Below are 21,365 nucleotides of genomic sequence, written 5' to 3'. Positions count from 1 at the left end.
ACTTGGCTTCCCTCAAACACCCACAATTTGAATAGGATTGCCTTGCGCTAGATTTAAGCACAGTGCTGTAAATCAGCACTTCAAGCCTGTCCACCAATAGCAAACCCCCCCCCCCCCCCCCAACAGGCCATGTTTGTAGGTTTTCCTTCATCTTGCACATGTGCTTTAAAAGACAGTCTGGACAGCAATTCTTGATAAGAGAAATCCACAAAACATGTCCTGTCGGGGGTACTTGAGGGCTGAGGACCACTGCAGTAAAAAGAAAATACTTACCACTTTGTCTTTAAAGTCATGGAGAATAAACATGGCAAACATTGCATGCCTACACACCAGGAAAGAAGCTTAGACAAAAATCACACATAATTTGTTAGGCCCAAACCTATTTCAGCTGCAGCTGTCAAAATATGCAGCATGAAAAAGTAACAAAAAACAAACTTCAAAAATTTAAAGTAATTTTTATTGGTCAACAAAACAAGGAAAGCAAAAAAAGACAAACAAACAAACACACACACACACACATTTCAAAAATCACAATAAACATAGGTTTAACGTCGCAACATCTTCACAAATTTTTCATAAAATAAGGCCGCAGAGACAAATACATCAAAGTGAACATCATTTAAAAATAAACAAAAACCATTGGCAAAATAAAACAAAAACATGCAACAAACCACATTTGTGTTTGGCAACAGCATTTCTGCCTGCCTGCCCCTATGAGGGCAGCTGAGGACTGATTGATCTACGCTTTTTATAACAGTGCTAGTAATGAAGCAATTGAAATCACATGAACAAATTGCAGTCTCTAGTTTGGGTGAGCTTTTTAAGTGCTTCCACCTGGTATTAACCCAACCAAGCTTCTATGACCATCCAAGTGATTTTGACCTTTTAAAAAGAAAGGATAATTTTTAAACTTTTTTTCTAAGTGTCTGAGCAGACTCAGTTCATCACACATGTAGGAACAAAGCTGCAATGGCATGAGAGCTTTTTTTTTTTTTTTTCCTGAATTCATGCTTTCCAGCCTGAAGGGGAGGTCTTAGTGAATTATTACGTAACAAAACTAAAGAATAATAATTAAAATGCCCCTGTCCTTACAGACAGAAGTGAACACGCACATTTAATAATCTATTTGTGGGGAAAAAAAGGTTGCCAATTTTGTTTGGGAGCCACGTCGCACGACTGCGCAATTGTCAGTTAAAGCAATGCCGTGCCGAATCACAAAAACTGGCCCAGTCATTGACCAGCAATATGGTCCGGGGCTCAAGTGGTTAAAAATTAACAAAACACTAAAGTTATCCCATTTTTTGGTGATAATGTGAAAGATGATGTTACACCGAGTAAATAGATACCTTACATGTCACGCTTTACTATTGCAAACACGCCTGGAATGGGGTCAAAATTCAGTACTTGAAAATCCCCATTTTTTTTTTCAGGTCCGGGCCTGGTACCATCAAAGTCCAAACATAGCCTCTTCCCCTTTCTAACTTCATTTTGATGGGACAAAGGTACCAATTACAATCTTTCCTATATTTACGGCACTTCTCTATAATATTATTGGGCAACATCGATTTGAAAATGTAAAACCTGACAGACGAACCCTTTTCAGCGCTTACTGTAGTCCTCCTTCCAATAACGGCCCACACACCAAAGACGTTCAACTCCACCCAAGGTTTACTGCAACGAGTACACACTGCTCACTCCCACCCAAAGCCTTGCCCCCAACATCTCCATGATTAAGCCCTGCTGTGGGTGAAACAAGTTGGGGCATGGCTTTGGGTGGGAGTGAGCAGTGTGCTCTCATTTGGTGAATGGTGAATTCACAGATGCCTGTCAGTTTTTTGGCGGACCAGAACGGGCGCTCCATGCAAGTCTTTGGAGCAACGGAAGTCAGCTGTGACCATGTCCGCTGACATCCGATCCGGTAAAATCAGATGTCTGGCTATACGTTCGCCATCCATCCTGGCGGATCGGATCAGGTGAGATCTGATGAAAATGGACATGCTGTCTTTTTTCATCCGATCTCTCCATCAGCGGAATCAGCGGTGCTTGACAGGCCCCTCCACGCTCAGTTAGCAGAGAGGGACCTGTCATCCCCTGGCTCAGCAGAGATCAACGGAGAGATCTCCCACTAAGCTGGTGGACTCCGCTGCAATGGATCCGCCCTGTGTGGAAGGGGCCTTACAGTTATGGGACATTGGGGAATGGGGTGGGGGGAAAAAACATATCTGTATATTCATAAAAGCGTGCCTTCGAATTTGGGGTTCCAGAGTACTCTGGAAAAAATCTTGTACAGTGAGAAGGCACCAAGCGTTCTTATTACTTTGAGGTGCCAGTTTACCAATGTAACATTGGCTACAGGCTTCATAAAATAAGTTACACCCACCTCCATTGCAATGACATTACCTTGCTGAGAATAGCTGAGTGCTTAGAAGTAAGACATAGCGGAAAGAAAGCTGAACTCTCTGTAAAGAGTCATCTTTCACCTATAAGTATCAAGTTGCTTTGATTACTTAATTCATCAGGCTATGGCTATTCTGGCAAGCAGAAGTGAGATAAGACCATTGAATGTAGACAGTGGTATCAATAATACAAGACTTTCAGTAACTGCCAGAATGTTAAAGTAGATGTAAACCATAAGTGAATGACGTTTAGTTTGTTAAAGAACTGTGTATCCTTAAGGGCTATTGCACACAAGCAGTTGAACCTGTTTAGCATAAATGTCTGGTGTGTTTCGCCCACCTGGATAGTCTAGGTCCAGCGTACAGCTTCCCAAAGAAAAGAATGTCTGTGCCCTGCTATACTTGGGTATATGGCGGTGCTATCATAAACACAAGTATAGTATATGAGTGTAGAGTGTACACCACTCCAAGGCTGTAGCAACAAGACTGGGTGCCTGCAGTGGTGGGGCGTCCATAGTGGGCGCAGGAGCGCCGCCCCCTCTCTCCTGCACCCACTCACTCAACAATACATAGGTTCATGCATTGCATGAATCTATGTATTGTCGCCGCTGCCGCCCACTGTTGAGCGCCGGCCATCTGAATAACAGCGGTGGGTGTGTTTTGGAAGTGTCTATCAGAGCCAGCGGCTTGATGGCACAGTGGCGACAATTGATGGCACAGTGGCTGCGTTTATTGGCACAGTGGCGACAATTGATGGCACAGTGGCTGCGTTTATTGGCACAGTGGCGACAATTGATGGCACAGTGGCTGCGTTTATTGGCACAGTGGCTGCGTTTGATGGCACAGTGGCGACAATTGATGGCACAGTGGCTGCGTTTATTGGCACAGTGGCTGCGTTTGATGGCACAGTGGCGACAATTGATGGCACAGTGGCTGCGTTTGCTGGCACAGTGGCTGCGTTTGATGGCACAGTGGCGACAACTGATGGCACAGTGGCGACAATTGATGGCACAGTGTCTGCATTTGATTACACAATGTCTGCATTTGATTACATAATGTCTATGGGGGTTATTTATGAAAGGCAAATCCACTTTGCACTACAAGTGCAAACTACAAGTGCAAACTACAAGTGCAAAGTGTACTTGAAATTACACTGAAAGTGCACTTGGAAGTACAGTCGCTGGAGATCTGAGGGGAAGATCTGAAATAAGGGGAAGCTCATCTGAGTTTATCATTCAATCATGTGCAAGCTAAAATGCTGTTTTTTATTTCCCTTGCATGTCCCCCTCGGATCTACAGTGACTGCACTTCCAAGTGCACGTTCAGTGCAATTTCAGTTGCACCTTGCACTTGTAGTTTGCACTTGTAGTGCAAAGTGGATTTGCCTTTAGTAAATGACCCCCCTAGTGGTGGACACTATTAGCTAGATTCAGATACACTGGCATAACTTTGAGGCGGCGTAGCGTATCGCATATACGTTACGCCGCCGTAAGTCAGCGAGGCAAGTGCTGTATTCACAAAGCACTTGCCTCCTAAGTTACGGCGGCGTAGCGTAAATGGGCCGGCTTAAGCGCGCCTAATTCAAATTAGGAACAGGGGGGCGTGTTTTATGTAAATGACTAGTGACCCGGCGTGATTGACGTGCGCCGTCCGTGTACATATCCCAGTGTGCATTGCTCCAAAGTACGCCGCAAGGACGTATTGGTTTCGACGTGAACGTAAATTACGTCCAGCCCCATTCACGGACGACTTACGCAAACAACGTAAAATTTTTACATTTCGACGCGGGAACGACGGTCATACTTAACATTGGCTAGGCCACCTAGGGGGCAGCTTTATTTTTTACGCCGGCGTACCTCTTACGGAAACGGTGTATCTTTACTGCGACGGCCAAGCGTACGTTCGTGAATCGGCGTACCTAGTCATTTGCATATTCTACGCCAAACTCAACTAAAGTGCCACCTAGCGGCCAGCGGAAATATTGCACCCTAAGATACGACGGCGCAGGCCGTCGTATCTTAGCTAGGTTTAAAGCAATTTTTTTTTTTTAACATTAGATTGAGGCTAATTACGGGAAGCAGAATCGGGTGTTTATTTTAAAATCAATGCAGTACTTACCGTTTTAGAGATAGATGTTCTCTGTGGCTTCCGGGTATGATCTTCGGGACTGGGCGTTCCTATTTGATTGACAGCCTTCCGACGGTCGCATACAGCGCGTCACGAGTTGCCGAGCGTTGGTGCGGCTCTATACGGCGCCTGCGCACCGACGTTCGGCTACTTTCGGGAACTTGTGACGCGCTGTATGCGACCGTCGGAAGGCTGTCAATCAAATAGGAACGCCCAGTCCCGCAGACCATACCCGGAAGCGGCGGAGAACATCTATCTCTAAAACGGTAAGTACTGCATTGATTTTAAAATAAACACCCGATTCTGCTTCGCAAAATTAGCCTCAATCTAATGTTAAAATTTTTTGGGTGAACCTCCACTTTAAGTGTATCTCAGTTTCAGCATACACTTAAACATACGTCGGCTTAGATTCCGAGTTACTACGGCGTATCTACTGATACGCCGGCGTAACTCTTTGTGAATCCAGCTATAAGTGACATTTTTGACACTTTGTGGGAACCAGTGACTCTAATACAATGATCAGTGCTAAAAATATGCACTGTCACTGTACTAATGACACTGGCTGGGAAGGGGATAACATCTATGGCAATCAAAGAATTACATGTGTGCCTAACAAGTGTTTTCTCACTGTGAGGGAGGTGCTTTTACTAAGGAAAGGCATATATCCCTGTACCTGCTTTGCAGGAACACAGGAATAATGTCTTCCATACTGACAGAATGGCGAACTGCCTTGTTTACATACTATCATGGCTCTGGCTGGCTCTGTCACAGTGTGTCACATAATCTGCCTGCTGGGTGCCAATTTTGTTAACTTGTGACCAATAAGTGCCTGCTGCCTGAGTTATGATACCATCCATTATGCCAGAGAGACAGACAAAGTGCAATGTAGTCTATTCACAGACACCCCCAAAGTACACCTGTGTTGAAGCCTTGAAGGCACTGGCAGCCCCACGATCGGATCCGCTTCCCTTCTGTTCCTGCTGTTGGACATCGTCCACTGAGCTCAGCTGCCACTCTCTGCCCATCGCCGCCTCACAGCCTCTCAAGTTTCACTCTCTGGGCCCCGGCTACTAATGGGTGTGGAGCGAAGGAAGATCACTCTGCTGGGGAAGGTGAGGAGATTAGCAGGCAGGCGGCTGTCCGGGATTTGAGTCAAGGCAGAAAAACATGCGAGCGGAGCTGAATGGGCATGCGCCCGAAACTGAAAAAATAGACCCTACACTCCGACCAGCACATGATCATCAGGAAGGGTCACAGGTAATGGAAAAAATACACCCCCCTAAGCTAATAGGAGCGGTGGAGCGGGGAGGTGTGCATACCTCCCAACTTTCTGAGATGAGAATGAGGGACACCTATCGGCAAAAGTATGCAGGCATAGGACACACCCCTTGCCACGCCCCCTTAAAGGAGAATTGTACAAAAAAATAAGATTGGTTAAACCCAAAAGTGCTTTTTTTACCACTACTATTCCTTTATATTGGCTTTTGGAATTTACAAATGCAGCAATTTAGAAATCAGATGAAAGTTTAGTGCTGGGAAACACTTTTTGATAGATAAAAAGTGCATTTTATATACATCTATATAGATCAGACCAAAATGAGGGACAAATGAGGAGAATGAGGGACAGAGGGACATTTCTCCAAATCAGGGACAGTCCCTTGAAATCAGGGACAGTTGGGAGGTATGGGTGTGTAATTCAGACTGTCTTTGAAATTACCCCAGCTCCTGTTGAAATCCAATCCGGGGACAAAACCAGGGACAGACTTGGTCCGGGGACAGTGTCCTTAATACGGGGACTGTCCCCGGAAACCGGGGACATCTGGTCACCCTACACTTACCTACACTACCATACAGTGCTGGACATAAAATAATACAAAAATGTAAAATACAAACTTAAAAATAAATCATACACATACCTCCCAACATTTTGAGATGGGAATGAGGGACATCCAGAGCTTTTCTTCTCAGAAAATAGGTGCAGGAACTCAACCACGACCCTTAAGATTTCACAAACAGTAGGAGGGTTTTAAAGGGGCATTAAATACCAGGATTGCATTACATACAGAGTGTAGAGTTTAGGGGGTTACACACAGAGTGCAGAGCTGTGACTCGTACACACAGAAACCAGACTTCTGTGTTTACAAGTGATTGTGGTGAGCAGACACCAAAGGATCTGAGCCAGATGTGGTGGAACTGAGTTCCCCCTGAAAAAAAGCCCTGGGGACATCTACTAACAAACATATGTAGGCATAGGACACGCCCCCTGCTACACCCCCTCAAAAGAGGATAAACCAAAAAAGTTAATTAAATCCCTAATTTTATCCCTACTATTCCTTTATATTGGCTTTTAAAGAATACAAATGCAGCAATTTAGAATTTGGATGAAAGTTTGAGCTCTGGGGAACACTTTTTGAAAGATAAAAATTGTGCATTTTATATACAACTATATAGATCAGACCAAAATGAGGGACAAATGAGGGGGGAAGAGGGACATTGCTCCAAATCAGGGACAGTTGGGAGCTATGCATACATGAAGAACATAGGACCAGCCCTGCTTTTAGAGGTCAGCTGACAAACAGATGGTCTCTGATTGGTTCCTGTAGATTTCTGTACTTTTCAAATCCTTTGTGCCTTGTACATGACTTGCTATCCTGCCAGTGACTATTCTGTGCAGTACCGCTAGGTGGCAGACGTGAGTTACAATAATAGAAGAAGCAGTGCGATGGAGGGGAGGGGTCTGTGATCTTTCTTGTGATAGGTCAGTGGGCGGGCAGTACAGGTTCTCTGCTACAACGTCATCACTGTGCGTCTCCAGTCACATGTTAGAGGGCACTAGCTGTGTAGTGACAGGTCCTGGTAGACATCATGCTGCATCCGATCAGATGTGTCCTACAGAGGAGTCTTCACCACGGCAGCTGCCGGCGCCTGTCACTGTCAGCTCAATGCTATAACACTGGCAGGAAGGTGAGCCCCTTCTACCTGGCTGTATATTATGTGTTCTGTGGGCATGTCACATGTATTATCATGCTGTGTCTACAGACAGAAGCTGCTATCCTTGTCTATGGTAATATAATCATACAGGACACTCTATAGAGGCAGTTTGGAGGGGAGACAGATCAGGTCTTGGCTTGTGTTGGATTACTACATGCTACTGATCAGCATTGTGGGATGAGGTCTAAAACCGGCTCCACTCTCAATATAAATCCTTAATTTTCCCAATCAATGTGCATATTTTCTAGCACACTGCACATCATCGATTACCCACCAAATGTTTTATTGATGGGTGATCACGTCACAAGAGACAAAGTGCAGTGTTTTGGAGCCGTGCAGGACCCGTTTGTCAGGCATGGGATGAATCGCAGTGACTTAATGGATAGCATTCTACCTTGCAGCACTAGAGGAATCTGTTTGAACCCCAAACAGGATTCCATCTGCATGTTCTCCCTGTCCTTCCACACTTAAAAAAACATGCTGGTAGGTCAGTTGTCTGAAGCAGGGGTCTCCAAACTTTCCAAACAAAGGTTTACTGCCCTTCAAACTTTAGGGGGGGGGGGGGGGGGCACTGTGGTCAGTGGAAGTAGAAAATTTCCTGGTTTCAGAGGGAGTAAGCAATACCCTGTAATGGATATCAGTGGGAGTAATAGTGCCCCATAATGGGTATCAGGGAGAGTAATAGTGCCCCATCAGTGTTGTCAGTGGGGGGGGGGGAATAGTGCCCCGTCAGTGGGGGGGGGGAATAGTGCCCCATCAGTGTTGTCAGTGGGGGGGGGGAATAGTGCCCCATCAGTGTTGTCAGTGGGGGGGGGGAAGAAATAGTGCCCCATCAGTGTTGTCAGTGGGGGGGGAAGAAATAGTGCCCCATCAGTGTTGTCAGTGGGGGGGGGAAGAAATAGTGCCCCATCAGTGTTGTCAGTGGGGGGGGGGGAAGAAATAGTGCCCCATCAGTGTTGTCAGTGGGGGGGGGGGAAGAAATAGTGCCCCATCAGTGTTGTCAGTGGGGGGGGGGAAGAAATAGTGCCCCATCAGTGTTGTCAGTGGGGGGGGGGGGGAAGAAATAGTGCCCCATCAGTGTTGTCAGTGGGGGGGGGGGAAGAAATAGTGCCCCATCAGTGTTGTCAGTGGGGGGGGAAGAAATAGTGCCCCATCAGTGTTGTCAGTGGGGGGGGGGGGAAAGAAATAGTGCCCCATCAGTGTTGTCAGTGGGGGGGGGAAGAAATAGTGCCCCATCAGTGTTGTCAGTGGGGGGGGGGGGGAAGAAATAGTGCCCCATCAGTGTTGTCAGTGGGGGGGGGGAAGAAATAGTGCCCCATCAGTGTTGTCAGTGGGGGGGGAAGAAATAGTGCCCCATCAGTGTTGTCAGTGGGGGGGGGAAGAAATAGTGCCCCATCAGTGTTGTCAGTGGGGGGGGGGAAGAAATAGTGCCCCATCAGTGTTGTCAGTGGGGGGGGGGGGAAGAAATAGTGCCCCATCAGTGTTGTCAGTGGGGGGGGGGGGGAAGAAATAGTGCCCCATCAGTGTTGTCAGTGGGGGGGGGAAGAAATAGTGCCCCATCAGTGTTGTCAGTGGGGGGGGGGGAAGAAATAGTGCCCCATCAGTGTTGTCAGTGGGGGGGGGGGAAGAAATAGTGCCCCATCAGTGTTGCCAGTGGGGGGGGGGGAAGAAATAGTGCCCCATCAGTGTTGTCAGTGGGGGGGGAAGAAATAGTGCCCCACCAGTGTTGTCAGTGTGGGGGGGGGGGAATAGTGCCCCATCAGTGTTGTCAGTGGGGGGGGGAGTAATAGTGCCCCATCAGTGTTGTCGGTGGGAGGAACTTTGCCTTACTGTTGCTGACAGTGGGGGGAATATTGCCCCAAGGGCTGGATTAAAAACGAGCACTGGTCTAAAGTATGTGTATCTATGAGATAGGTGTAGGCAGGTGCAGGTTTTCCTCCGTTCAGTAGGTGGCACTATACAGATGGAGTAGGCAAATAATTTTCCCCAGGGACACATGAGAAACTGGAATTGTTGTTGAGGGATAAACCTAATACCATTGAGTATTAATTTTGGACCCTGTAAGGTCTGTAAGTATGTAAACATTTAAAAAACAAACACTGGGCGTTAGGAATAGTGGGTACAGCTGCTCATGAAATAGTTTTTTTAGGCGCTGCCCCACTGTAAGGGTTCATTTTAATCTGCCGGTGCTTTCATCCCAGCCCGTGCTGTCATTGGACACGGCACAAGTTTGGCAGCAGATTTCAGCCAATAATTTGGGCTGAAATCGGCTGTGTTCAATCACATGAACACACAGAACTCATTATTGTCTCTGCCAGCTTTCCTGTAATTTAGTTCAAAGCCAATGTAACGAATCTGTGGCATCAGATATGTAAAAAGAACAGTTTTGTAAATAATGTGCCAGCTTTTAACCATTAAAAAAACCTCTATCCAAGTGCTAATGACCAAAAAATACACTTCACTCTTTATACAGCCGCACACAATTGTAAATCGCATATCAAATGTGTTTTTTTTTTCTCCAGGGTCTTGTGTTGGGTGTGTATGAAAAAAATAAGGAGGAAGAAAACCTGGTCCTCACTCAGGCAGGGGACAGGTTTGATGCCATTGTGTCTGGGAAGCTGAGAGATCAGTTGACGAGGTAATGTAAATCTTCTGTTACCGTTAGAGCTGCACGATTAATCATTTAAAAGAATTGTGATCTTGATTCAACCCCCCCCCCCACGATCTTAATCTGGCATTTCCATGATTGCTCAGCGCTGAGATAAACAGAAACCATGGGGTTGATTTACTAAAGGAAAATCCACTCTGCACTACAAGTGCACTTGGAAGTGCAGTCGCTGTAGATGTGAAATAAGGGGAAGCTCTGCTGATTTTTATCATTCAATCGTGTGCATGCTAAAATGCTGTTTTTTTATTTTCCTTGCATGTCCCCCTCGGATCTACAGTGACTGCACTTGTAGTGCAAAGTGGATTTGCCTTTAGTAAATAACCCCCAATGTATCTTTTTGGTTCTTTTAGCTCAAAGGAACGAACGTCGGTCTGTTGCTCACAAGTTAACCACTTAACCCCCGGACCATATTGCTGCCCAAAGACCAGAGCACTTTTTGCGATTCGGCACTGCGTCGCTTTAACTGACAATTGCACGGTCGTGCGATGTGGCTCCCAAACAAAATTGACGTCCTTTTTTTCCCACAAATAGAGATTTCTTTTGGTGGTATTTGATCACCTCTGCGGTTTTAATTTTTTGCGCTATAAACAAAAATAGAGCGACAATTTTGAAAAAAATTAATATTTTTATATTTTTTGCTATAATAAATATCCCCCAAAAATATATAAAAAACATTTTTTTTTTCCTCAGTTTAGGCCGATACATATTCTTCTACATATTTTTCGTAAAAACAAATCGCAATAAGCATTTATTGATTGGTTTGCGCAAAAGTTATAGCGTTTACAAAATAGGGGGTATTTTTATGGCATTTTTATTAATATTTTTTTTTTTCTAGTAATGGCGGCGATCAGCGATTTTTTTTTTTTTTTTTTTTATTTATTTATTTATTTATTTATTTTATTTGTTTTCGGTACTGTGACATTATGGCGGACACTTCGGACACTTTTGACACATTTTTGGGACCATTGGCATTTTTATAGCGATCAGTGCTATAAAAATGCATTGGATTACTATAAAAATGCCACTGGCAGTGAAGGGGTTAACACTAGGGGGCAGGGAAGGGGTTAAGTATGTCCCTGGGTGTGTTCTAACTGTAGGGGAGGGGGTGGCCTCACTAGGGGAAACACTGATCCTCTGTTCATACATTTGTATGAACAGAAGATCAGCATTTCCCCTGCTGACAGGACCGAGAGCTGTGTGTTTACACACACAGCTCCCGGTCCCCGCTCTGTAACGAGCAATCGCGGGTGCCCGGCGGCGATCGAGCCCGCCGGGCACACGCACAGGAGTCGGGGGCGAGCGCCTCCGGCGGCGCGCACGCACCCCTAGTGGCCGCTCGAAGAGCGGACGTATAGCTACGGGCTCTCGCCCAGGAGAGCCGACCTGCCGCCGTATAATGACGGTGCGCGGTCGGCTAGTAGTTAAAATCAGTATTTTGTGCTGGAACTACTTTGAACCTCCAAAGTATGTGTGTGTGTGTGTGTGTGTGTGTGTATATATATATATAAATTTATTATAATCAGTACAGACCAAAAGTTTGGACACACCTTCTCATTCAAAGAGTTTTCTTTATTTTCATGACTATGAAAATTGTAGATTCACACTGAAGGCATCAAAACTAAATAAAACATATTTCATATTCTAGGTTCTTCAAAGTAGCCACCTTTTGCTTTGATTACTGCTTGGCACACTCTTGGCATTCTCTTGATGAGCTTCAAGAGGTAGTCACCTGGCGCAGCACCCCATTACTCTCCTTCTTGGTCAAATAGCCCTTACACAGCCTGGAGGTGTGTTTGGGGTCATTGTCCTGTTGAAAAATAAATGATGGTCCAACTAAACGCAAACCGGATGGAATAGCATGCCGCTGCAAGATGCTGTGGTAGTCATGCTGGTTCAGTATGCCTTCAATTTTGAATAAATCCCCAACAGTGTCACCAGCAAAGCACCCCCACACCATCACACCTCCTCCTCCATGCTTCACAGTGGGAACCAGGCATGTAGAGTCCATCCGTTCACCTTTTCTGCGTCGCACAAAGGCACGGGGGTTGGAACCAAAGATCTCAAGTTTGGACTCATCGGACCAAAGCACAGATTTCCACTGGTCTAATGTCCATTCCTTGTGTTCTTTACCCCAAACAAGTCTCTTCTGCTTGTTGCCTTTCTTTAGCAGTGGTTTCCTAGCAGATATTTTACCATGAAGGCCTGATTCACACAGTCTCCTCTTAACAGTTCTAGAGATGTGTCTGCTGCAAAAGGTGGCTACTTTGAAGAATCTAGAATATGAAATATATTTTATTTATTTTTATATTTAGTTTTGATGCCTTTAGTGTGAATCTACAATTTTCATAGTCATGAAAATAAAGAAAACTCTTTGATTGAGAAGGTGTGTCCAAACTTTTGGTCTGTACTGTATAAGTTGAGACCCTAGAGAATAAAATGGTGGCTGTTGCAATATTTTATATTGCACTGTATTTTGTGCAGCAGCTTTTCAAAGCAATTTTTTTTGGGGGGGGGGGGGAATACACTTAAATTAAAGAAACAAAGTTAGCCCAATTTTTTTTTTTTTTTTTTTTTGTTATAATGTGAAATATGATGCTACACGGTGAGAATGTTGAGAGAATTTTTATTTTTGATATTTATTCTAAGCAAAAAAATTTGACTAATTTTATCCAGAATTGTGCAGTTCTACCGTTGGTTATGCTTTATGGCTTTGTAATGGCCGCTGACGTTTGACAAAAATAAACTGGTATGTTGTCTGTTTCACCTGCAGATCTGGACCTTCGCTCAAGAAAGGCAAATCGCGGATATTTTATGGTTTAAATGAGGTATTCTTTTCTATAGGCAGAATTTCATTGTCAAATGTATCAAACTCACAAGCCCAAATACTTAGTTAGACACCATTTTACTTATTATAATAATAATATTATTCCTTGTTTAATAGAAAATAGTGGCTTGGTGGTTGGTATTTCTACCTCGCAGCACTGGGGTCCTTGGTTCAATTCTTGGTCAGGACACACTGGGGGTTCTTTATTAAAACTGGAGCACGCAGAATCTGGTGCAGCTGTGCATAGTAACCAATCGGCTTCCAACTTCAGCTTGTTCAATTAAGCTTTAACAATAAAACCTGGAAGCTGATTGGTATTTATGCAGAGCTGTATCCGATTCTGTGTGCTCCAGTTTTACTAAATAATCCTATCTATCTGCATGGAGTTTGCATGTTCTCCCAGTACTTGCATAGACATCCTCCGGGTACTCTGGTATCCTTCCACACTCCAAAGACATGCTGGTAGGTCAATTGACTCCTGGCCAAATTAACTCTAGTATAACATTTTTCTGAGTGCGCCCAAGTTTAATAGCAGATAATGTCCTTTTGGGGGCCCCCAAAAAAAATTACTAAAGCAATCTAAACAATAATAAAGTGAACCTGATGTGAAAAAAAATAAACTTCTCTGAGCAGCTGCTGATGATTCAGGTGAGCTTTGGAAACATAACCTGGCTTGATGAGAAGTCGCCAGCAGTAGTTTCGTACATTTTTTTTGTACGTTTTTGTTCACTTCTCGTTCATTTTAAAGCCTCGTACACACGATCGGATTTTCCGAAGCGAATTGTGTGATGAAAGGCTGTTGGCGGAAAATCAGACCGTTTGTACGCTCTATCAGACAATTGTCGGATTTTCCACGGACAAATGTTGGATATCGCGCTTTAACATTTTCTGTGGACAATTGTCTGTTGTGGAATTTTCCGATTGTGTGTACACAAGTCCAAAGTACAAACACGCATGCTCAAAAGCAATGCTCACCAAACATGACATTGGCAGAAGGTGTCCAAAGGGTGGCGCTAAAGAGCTGAAAAAACACGTAGTTTCGTGTTTGTTGGCTGACAATTGTGTGCCGTTTGTATGCAAGACAAATTCCAGGCCAACGCCCTTCGGACAAAAGTCCAACACTTTGTCCGGAAAATCCGATCGTGTGTATGAGGCTTAAGGCAAGTTATAGAAATATGTACACTCATTTGATCTTGAAATTGTATGGCAGTCTTGTTAATATACTCCTAAATTTCCCTGTACCTTCCGATTTTAGTACAGAGGTTCAGACAAAGTTGGAGCAGCCATTACCTGCACTCTGTAGCAGTAGATTGTTACTACAGGGCTGTGCCGTGGGACAGAGCTGTGTAAATCACAGGACTGGTTGCACAAAAATCCAAATCTGTTGTTAGGTAAAACCGCTTCCTTATACATCAGTGATCTGTGTGCTTGGAGTTTATTTTTAAAAACCCTTGCGCGCCCTAACCCCCAGCACCCCCACAATTCTAGGTAACTCTAGGGGTAAGAAGAAAAGGCTGCAATACTTGATGTTTTCCTCAATCCACCGGGCCGCCAGTGCTCTTCTCTTCTTGGTTGGAGTTTTTGCATTATATATGCGCTAAAAAAATCTTTTTTTGTTTCTTTTAGGAGTTTCCTAGTGTTGTAGTGGTTGGACTAGGTAAAGAATCTGCTGGTTTTAACCAACATGAGGTTTGGAATGAGAGGAAGGAGAACATCAGAACTGCAGTGTCAGGTAATGGTCTTTGGTTTGGCATCTGGTCATGTTGTGGTGGTGCAATGTGAACCATGCCTTACTGCAGGGGTAGGCAACCTCGGCCCTCCAGCTGTTTTGAAACTACAAGTCCCATGAGACATTGCAAGACCCTGACAACCACAGGCATGACTCGCAGAGGCATGATGGGATTTGTAGTTTGACCACAGCTGGAGGGCCCAGGTTTCCTACCCCTGCCTTACTGTGACTGATGGTGGAAACGGGGACAAATTAAAGGGGAGTTCCACTTGAAACCTAATCAAGCTTAAACACTCCCACCCCCATTCTAAGCCTATTCTATCTACCCTGTAAAAGGAAAGATGTCTATACTTGCCTATTCTGAAGACAAGACGGTTCAGTCGCATGATCTCTCTAGCGATCCGGCTTCAGTGTAAGGAGAGATCGCAGACAACCGCTGTGTCACCCACAGACTTACTATGGGGCATCCCTTGTCAACTGATCCTTCTCTACACTGAAGCTGGGTGCTGGTGACCCGACCATGTGATTGGACTGGAGTGATTTCAGAATAGGTAAGTATAGGCATCTTTCCTCTTACATCGTAGAAAGAATGGGGGTGGGTCAGGTTAGGTGTTGACTGGAAGCACGCAAGGACAGGGTAATTTGGCTACAGTTCTCACCAATTCGTAGTGCAATCTGATGTGCTGTAGTAATCATAACATGCTGGAGTACATAGTAATCACTTAGGGCTCTTTCACACGGAGCGGACCGTTTCTCGGTCCGCTCCGTGTGTCCGCCAAAGCTCAGCGGGGATCCCCGCTGAGCTGTCGGCGGATAGGGCGGTCCCCGCACACAGTGCAGGGACCGCCCTGTCTCTGCTCCGCTCTCCCCTATGGGGGACCGTCTGCATCCGGTCCGTCTGTCCGTCTGCATCCGGTCCGTCTGTCCGTCTGCATCCGGTCCGTCTGTCCGTCTGCATCCGGTCCGTCTGTCCGTCTGCATCCGGTCCGTTCCGCCGAACGGAGGAAAATTAGGGTTTCTTCCATTCGGAAAAGCGGAACACGACTGACGTGGACGCTAGCGGACGCGTTCCCATAGTGATTCATTAAAAGTCCGTTAACGGACTTGTAATGAACGGACAGACGGAGCGGACGTCTGAAAGGGGCCTTACTGCAGGGCTCAAAATTTCAAGTTCTGAGCTACTAGCCAGGCCTTAAGAATTACTCTCAACCAGTTCTCCCAACCAAAACACCCCCTCATAAATTATCCCACTAAATGACACTTAATATTTATTTGTATAACTTAATTCTGCATAAAAAACATTTAACAACCTCACCTGTGCCGGTCGGTACGGCCTCACCTGTGCCGGTCGGTACGGCCTCACCTGTGCCGAGGAAGAGTCGAGCTGGCCAATCATCAGAGAGTGGAGATTGCCTGCTGTCACAGCTTTCATTTGAATTGCTGAGTTCATGGTGCTGCTCACTGCTACATATAGGCCCACCTCCTCACACAGTCCCGCCTGCTCACCTGGCGCCTCCTGGCATTGGACCGGTGTTCTGTCTATCAAATGCACTGGGTGAGGAGGCAGGACTGTGACATGAGCGGCCCTTGGGCGAGGTGGCGGGGCGATATGTGACGGTAACAGGGCTGTGGAGTCGGTAGATAAATGTTCCGACTCCGACTCCTCAGTTTTATGTACTTCCGACTCCCCGACTCTGACTCCTCTGTATTAATATGCGAATGTATTTTATACATTCCTTGAGGGAAAGAAACGCAACCTACCACAGGACTACTGGCTGGGAAGCCAACAGTCTACTGTATTGCACAGTTTAAGCAAAAGACAAACACAATGAAAACAACGTTTTTTTTTTTTTTTTTTAATTCTAAAACATGATTTTCCTAGGAGAATCCCATAGTCATGTTTAAAGTTTAAGCTAACAATCGGAGTTTACAAGTTTTTATAGCGTTAGCTAAATGATAGCAGTTTTTCCAATGGTTTACAGCTTCAGTCTTGAACTATTGGCCCTCCATTCCCTTCACTTATACAAGTGTCTCACTCTCTAGTCCTGCAAAAAACATATTTACTTAATCCCTTATCAGTGAGAGGCTAGGTTACACATGGACGCTGCGTTCCCTGTAACAGCAGAACACAACACTATGGAAAGTATAAGTATTGCCGCTCCTAATTGTGCGTTGCGTGCCATATAGTGAAGCACATGAAAAGCATGCTTCTTCACGGTCACTTAACGTGTTCGTTTTGCGGTTACGTGAGGCACTGCATGCATTGGTCTTTATTCTTACAGTAGAGAAGTCATTAATTATAACTTTTTGTGAATTGGGACATTTAAACTTGCTTTTTTTTTTTTTTATTCCAATCTAAATTTAGTAGGAGTCGGTGCATTGTTTGCCGACTCCGACTCCACAGCCCTGGATGGTAAGCTGCGCCGGGAACCCAGCAATTCAAATCAAAGCTGTTACAGCATGCAATCCCTGCTCTCTGATCAGCCAGCTTAACTCTACCCCTGGCTGGGAGAACGGCTCCTGTTCAACCCCACCTGCCGGCACTGCTTGCCCCCCCCCCCCCTCTCTGAAGTGATCCACGCTCGCCAGCCCTTTTTTCCCACTCACAAGATGCGAGTGAAAAATTTGAGGGCTGACTTACTGTACAAAAGAAAGCGAGCACTGCAATGCATGATGAGAATATATATTGCAGCATGCCTACATATTGCACACCAGTGCATGCATTATAGGCATAATGGGCACTGTGTGATGTGAATGGGCTCTTGGGGAACAATTACAGCCAAAACTTTCATGCACACTTTTTTAAAATGAGAAATGTCAAATTGATTTAAAGGATCACTAAAGGAAAAAAAAAATTTCAGCTAAATAGCTTCCTTTACCCTAATGCAGTCCTGGTTTCATGTCCTTTTTGCTGTAATCCTTTTCTGTTCTGGACACTTCCTGGTTGTCTGTTTCCTTATGAAAAAAGTACTGGGAGCTTCTCTCTGTGGTCTCTAATCAAGAAGGTGTGATTACTGTGTGTCTAAAACCCCTTAGAACCAATCAGTTTCATTTTAAAAACAAACCCTGCTCTGTATTGTTGACTCTGTGTCTCTGTCCTTCACAGAAGCATGAAACTAGATGAAAAGCGAAACAAACTCTAGGCACATTATATGATTTTTATCTATTTTTAATCATTTTAAAAGGAATCTGTTAACTATTATGTCTCTATACCCTGTAAACAGTCATTTCAGCAAAAACATTTTTTTCCTTTACAACTCCTTTAAGGCCCCTTTCACACTTGTGCGACCTTAACCACTTACCTACCATCATATGACATCCTCGACTTTTCGAATTTGTGCGGTGATATCTGAATGATGTCTGCAGCTACAGGCATCATTCAGATATCACCGTCTTCCGCCGGTGATTCTCTGCACAATAAAAATCATAGCGGCAGTTCCGCTGCTTGATTGTTCTTATAGGCAGCGGGAGGGGACGTCCCTCCCACCGCCATCCGGTGCTTCTCCGGGCTCTCCTGTGCCATGGGGGGCCCAGAGAATGGATCGGCCGGCGCTGTCTCGCGACGATAGAGATGACTGTGACGTCACACTCGGGTACCCGGAAGTAAACAAAGCACGATCTAATGCCGACAGCCGTGATTGCAGAATTTTTACACCTGTATTAGTCCTGCCCACATATGTAAACGCCGTTCAAACCCCACATGTGAGGTATTGCCGCATACGTTAGAGCGTGAGCAACAATTCTAGTACTAGACCTCTTCTGTAACTCGAAAATAGTAACCTGTAAAAAAAAAAAAGCGTCACCTATGGAGGTTTTTAAGTAACGAAGTTTGACGCCATTCCATGAGTGTGCGCAATTTTAAAGCGTGACATGTTGGGTATCTATTTACTCGGCGTAACATCCTCTTTCACATTATACAAAAAAATTGGGCTAACTTTTTCTGTTTTATTATTTTTGAATTCATGAAACCGTTTTTTTTCCCCAAAAAAGGCGTTTGAAAAATGATTGCGCAAATACCGTGCGAGGGGGAAAAAAAGCTGCAATGACCGCCATTTTTTCCCCTAGGGTGTCTGCTTAAAAAAAAATTCAAAAAATTCTAGCAAACCAATTTAGATTTTTACATGAAGGAGAGAAGTACCAAAATACGCCCAAGTGGTTAAAGTTGTGCGCTTTGTTTTTTTTTTTTTTTTTTTTTTTATCGTGACTTTCATAAGACTTGAAGCAATGCCTGTGTAATGTTGAGGTCTATGGACTACTTTTGAAGTCGCACAGATATTAATGGTACTCAATGGAAATCATGGGATACGACTTGTCATGCGACTTTGCAGTCCTAAGTCACAAAAGTGTTGATGGGGTCTAAACGTCCTTAACAATAAGTGCAAACAGAAAAAAGCGAAATATAATGTACTAATGAAATTAACTCTTAAATTTTGGAATGTTTTTGTTCTATGATTTGTTGTACAGTGGCCTGCAGACAGCTACAGGATATGGAAATTGAACAAGTGGAGGTGGACCCTTGTGGAGACGCCCAGGCGGCAGCGGAAGGTGCCCTCCTAGGCCTGTTTGAATATGATGAGCTTAAGAAGAAAAAGAAGAAACTTGTTTCTACAAGGCCATATGGGAGGTATAATGGAATACTTGTTAAATATTTTATCAGAGTGGCTGCAACAATTTTCTTACAATTCTCAGCCAGGCACACATTTGGCTGCCCTTAACCACTTCCCGACCGCCGCATGTATATGTACGTCCACAGAATGGCACGTACAGGCAAATGGGCGTACATGTACGTCCTTGCCTTGTAGCGGGTGGGGGGTCCGATCGGGAACCCCCGCTACATGCGGCGGTCGGGTTCCCTCGGGGAGCGACCTGGGATGATGGCACGGCTATTTGTTTATAGCTGCTCGATCGCTCCCCGGAGCTGAAGAACGGGGAGAGCCGTGTGTTTTTTTTCCACAAATAGAGCTTTCTCTTGGTGGTATTTGATCACCTCTGCGGTTTTTAGTTGTTGTGCTATAAACAAAAATAGAGCGCCAATTTTGAAAAAAAATTATATTTTTTACTTTTTACCATAATAAATATCCCCCAAAAATATATATAAAAAAAATAGTTTTTCCTCAGTTTAGGCCGATATGTATTCTTCTACATATTTTTCGTAAAACAGAATCGCAATAAGCGTTTATTGATTGGTTTGCGCAAAAGTTATAGCGTTTACAAAATAGGGGGTAGTTTTATGGCATTTTTATTAATATTTATTTTTTTGGTAGTGGCCATTAGGCGGCTGTCAGCTTTTTTTTTTTTTTTCCTCTCGGTACTGCGACATTATGGCGGACACTTTTGACACATTTTTGGAACCACACAGCTCCTGGTCCTCGCTCTGTAACGAGCAATCGCGGGTGCCCGGCGGTGATCGCGACCACCAGGCACATGCACGGGAGTCAGGGACGAGCAGGGGGCGCGCGCCCCTATTGGCTGCTGGGCGAGGTGGCGTATAGCTACGTGCTCTCACCCAGCAGAGCCAACCTGCCGCCGTAAAACTGCTGTGTCGGCAAGCAGTTAAAAAGCAGTCCCACTGCAAAGGAGAGTTTCAAGTTTCCTGGAGTTGAGCTTTAAACATAGAGATGGCCTGAGCGCTGTGTGATTGAGACTATCATCACATTCAACCCTATTTGGTTTGGCACAGGGCTGAAATGTATTGCTCGTAGGAGATATCCTGACATTGTAGTTAATATTTAATAGTTTCATGCTGTTTTACTCAACTATTAGGAAACCTATGCTCCCGTAGCATTATAACTTTGTGTATGTTGGCTAAAAAAAATAGTGGTTTGTCTTCTTTAATACACAATGGGGGTTATTTACGAAAGGCGAATCCACTTTACACTACAAGTGCACTTGGAAGTGCAATCCCTGTAGATCTGAGGGGAAGATCTGAAATGAGGGGAAGCTCTGCTGATTTTATTATCCAATCATGTGCAAGCTAAAATGCTGTTTTTTATTTTCCTTGCATGTCCCCCTCGGATCTACAGTGACTGCACTTCCAAGTGCACTTTGCATTTGTAGTTTGCACTTGTAGTACAAAGTGGATTTGCCTTTTTCGTCAGGAAACTTTCTTTCATCAATAACAAAAAATTGTCATTGCCTATTCTGTTACTTGACTGCTTAGTAGTCTTTGTACTCTATGTAGTCTATGCCAAAATCATGATACAGTGGGGTTGATTTACTAAAACCGGAGAGTGCAAAATCTGCTGCAGCTCTGCATTGAAACCAATTGGCTTCCAGTTTTTTTTTTTTATCAACGTTTAAAGTGTTTGTTACCTCAACACTTTATATTCCTGATATGTGCCCGCTGTACCATGTACTTGTATGAGAGTCTCCTGTTATATTGCTTCCTTTGTGTAAAATACCTAGTGTTCCTGCTAGTCCCTCTGCTTTCCTATTAAAAACTGACCACACTAAGCAGAAAACACCACAGTCAGTTCTTTAGCTATGCTGGGAACTCGGTGTGCTCTCCTTCAATGATCAGATTTGTTCTGACATTGCCCCGCTGCACAGCCATTCACTGGGAAGCTCGATGTGCCCCCCCCCAGCTTTTGTGCAGCCAAGAACAGAAGGAATGTGATCACTTATAAAAGG

The 21,365-nt window shown here is 44.6% G+C and overlaps 1 protein-coding gene across 1 annotated transcript in view; it reads left to right on the top strand.

Annotated features, from left to right (window-relative positions):
• Positions 1-7,322: 7,322 nt before the first annotated feature.
• The window catches only part of LAP3 (leucine aminopeptidase 3), a 34,330-nt gene continuing 20,287 nt past the window's right edge, over positions 7,323-21,365 (top strand). Inside the window, exons 1-5 of the mRNA XM_040335205.1 lie at positions 7,323-7,487; positions 10,037-10,152; positions 12,953-13,007; positions 14,633-14,738; positions 19,200-19,359. Coding sequence (XP_040191139.1) covers positions 7,389-7,487; positions 10,037-10,152; positions 12,953-13,007; positions 14,633-14,738; positions 19,200-19,359 — 536 coding nt within the window. The 5' untranslated portion in view covers positions 7,323-7,388. The remainder of the gene's footprint in view (positions 7,488-10,036; positions 10,153-12,952; positions 13,008-14,632; positions 14,739-19,199; positions 19,360-21,365) is intronic.

Source organism: Rana temporaria, chromosome 1, assembly GCF_905171775.1.
Source record: "Rana temporaria chromosome 1, aRanTem1.1, whole genome shotgun sequence".
Classification (NCBI taxonomy): Eukaryota; Metazoa; Chordata; class Amphibia; order Anura; family Ranidae; genus Rana; species Rana temporaria.
Note: the sequence above shows the minus strand (reverse complement) of the source record. Positions and strands in the feature narration are given on the sequence as shown.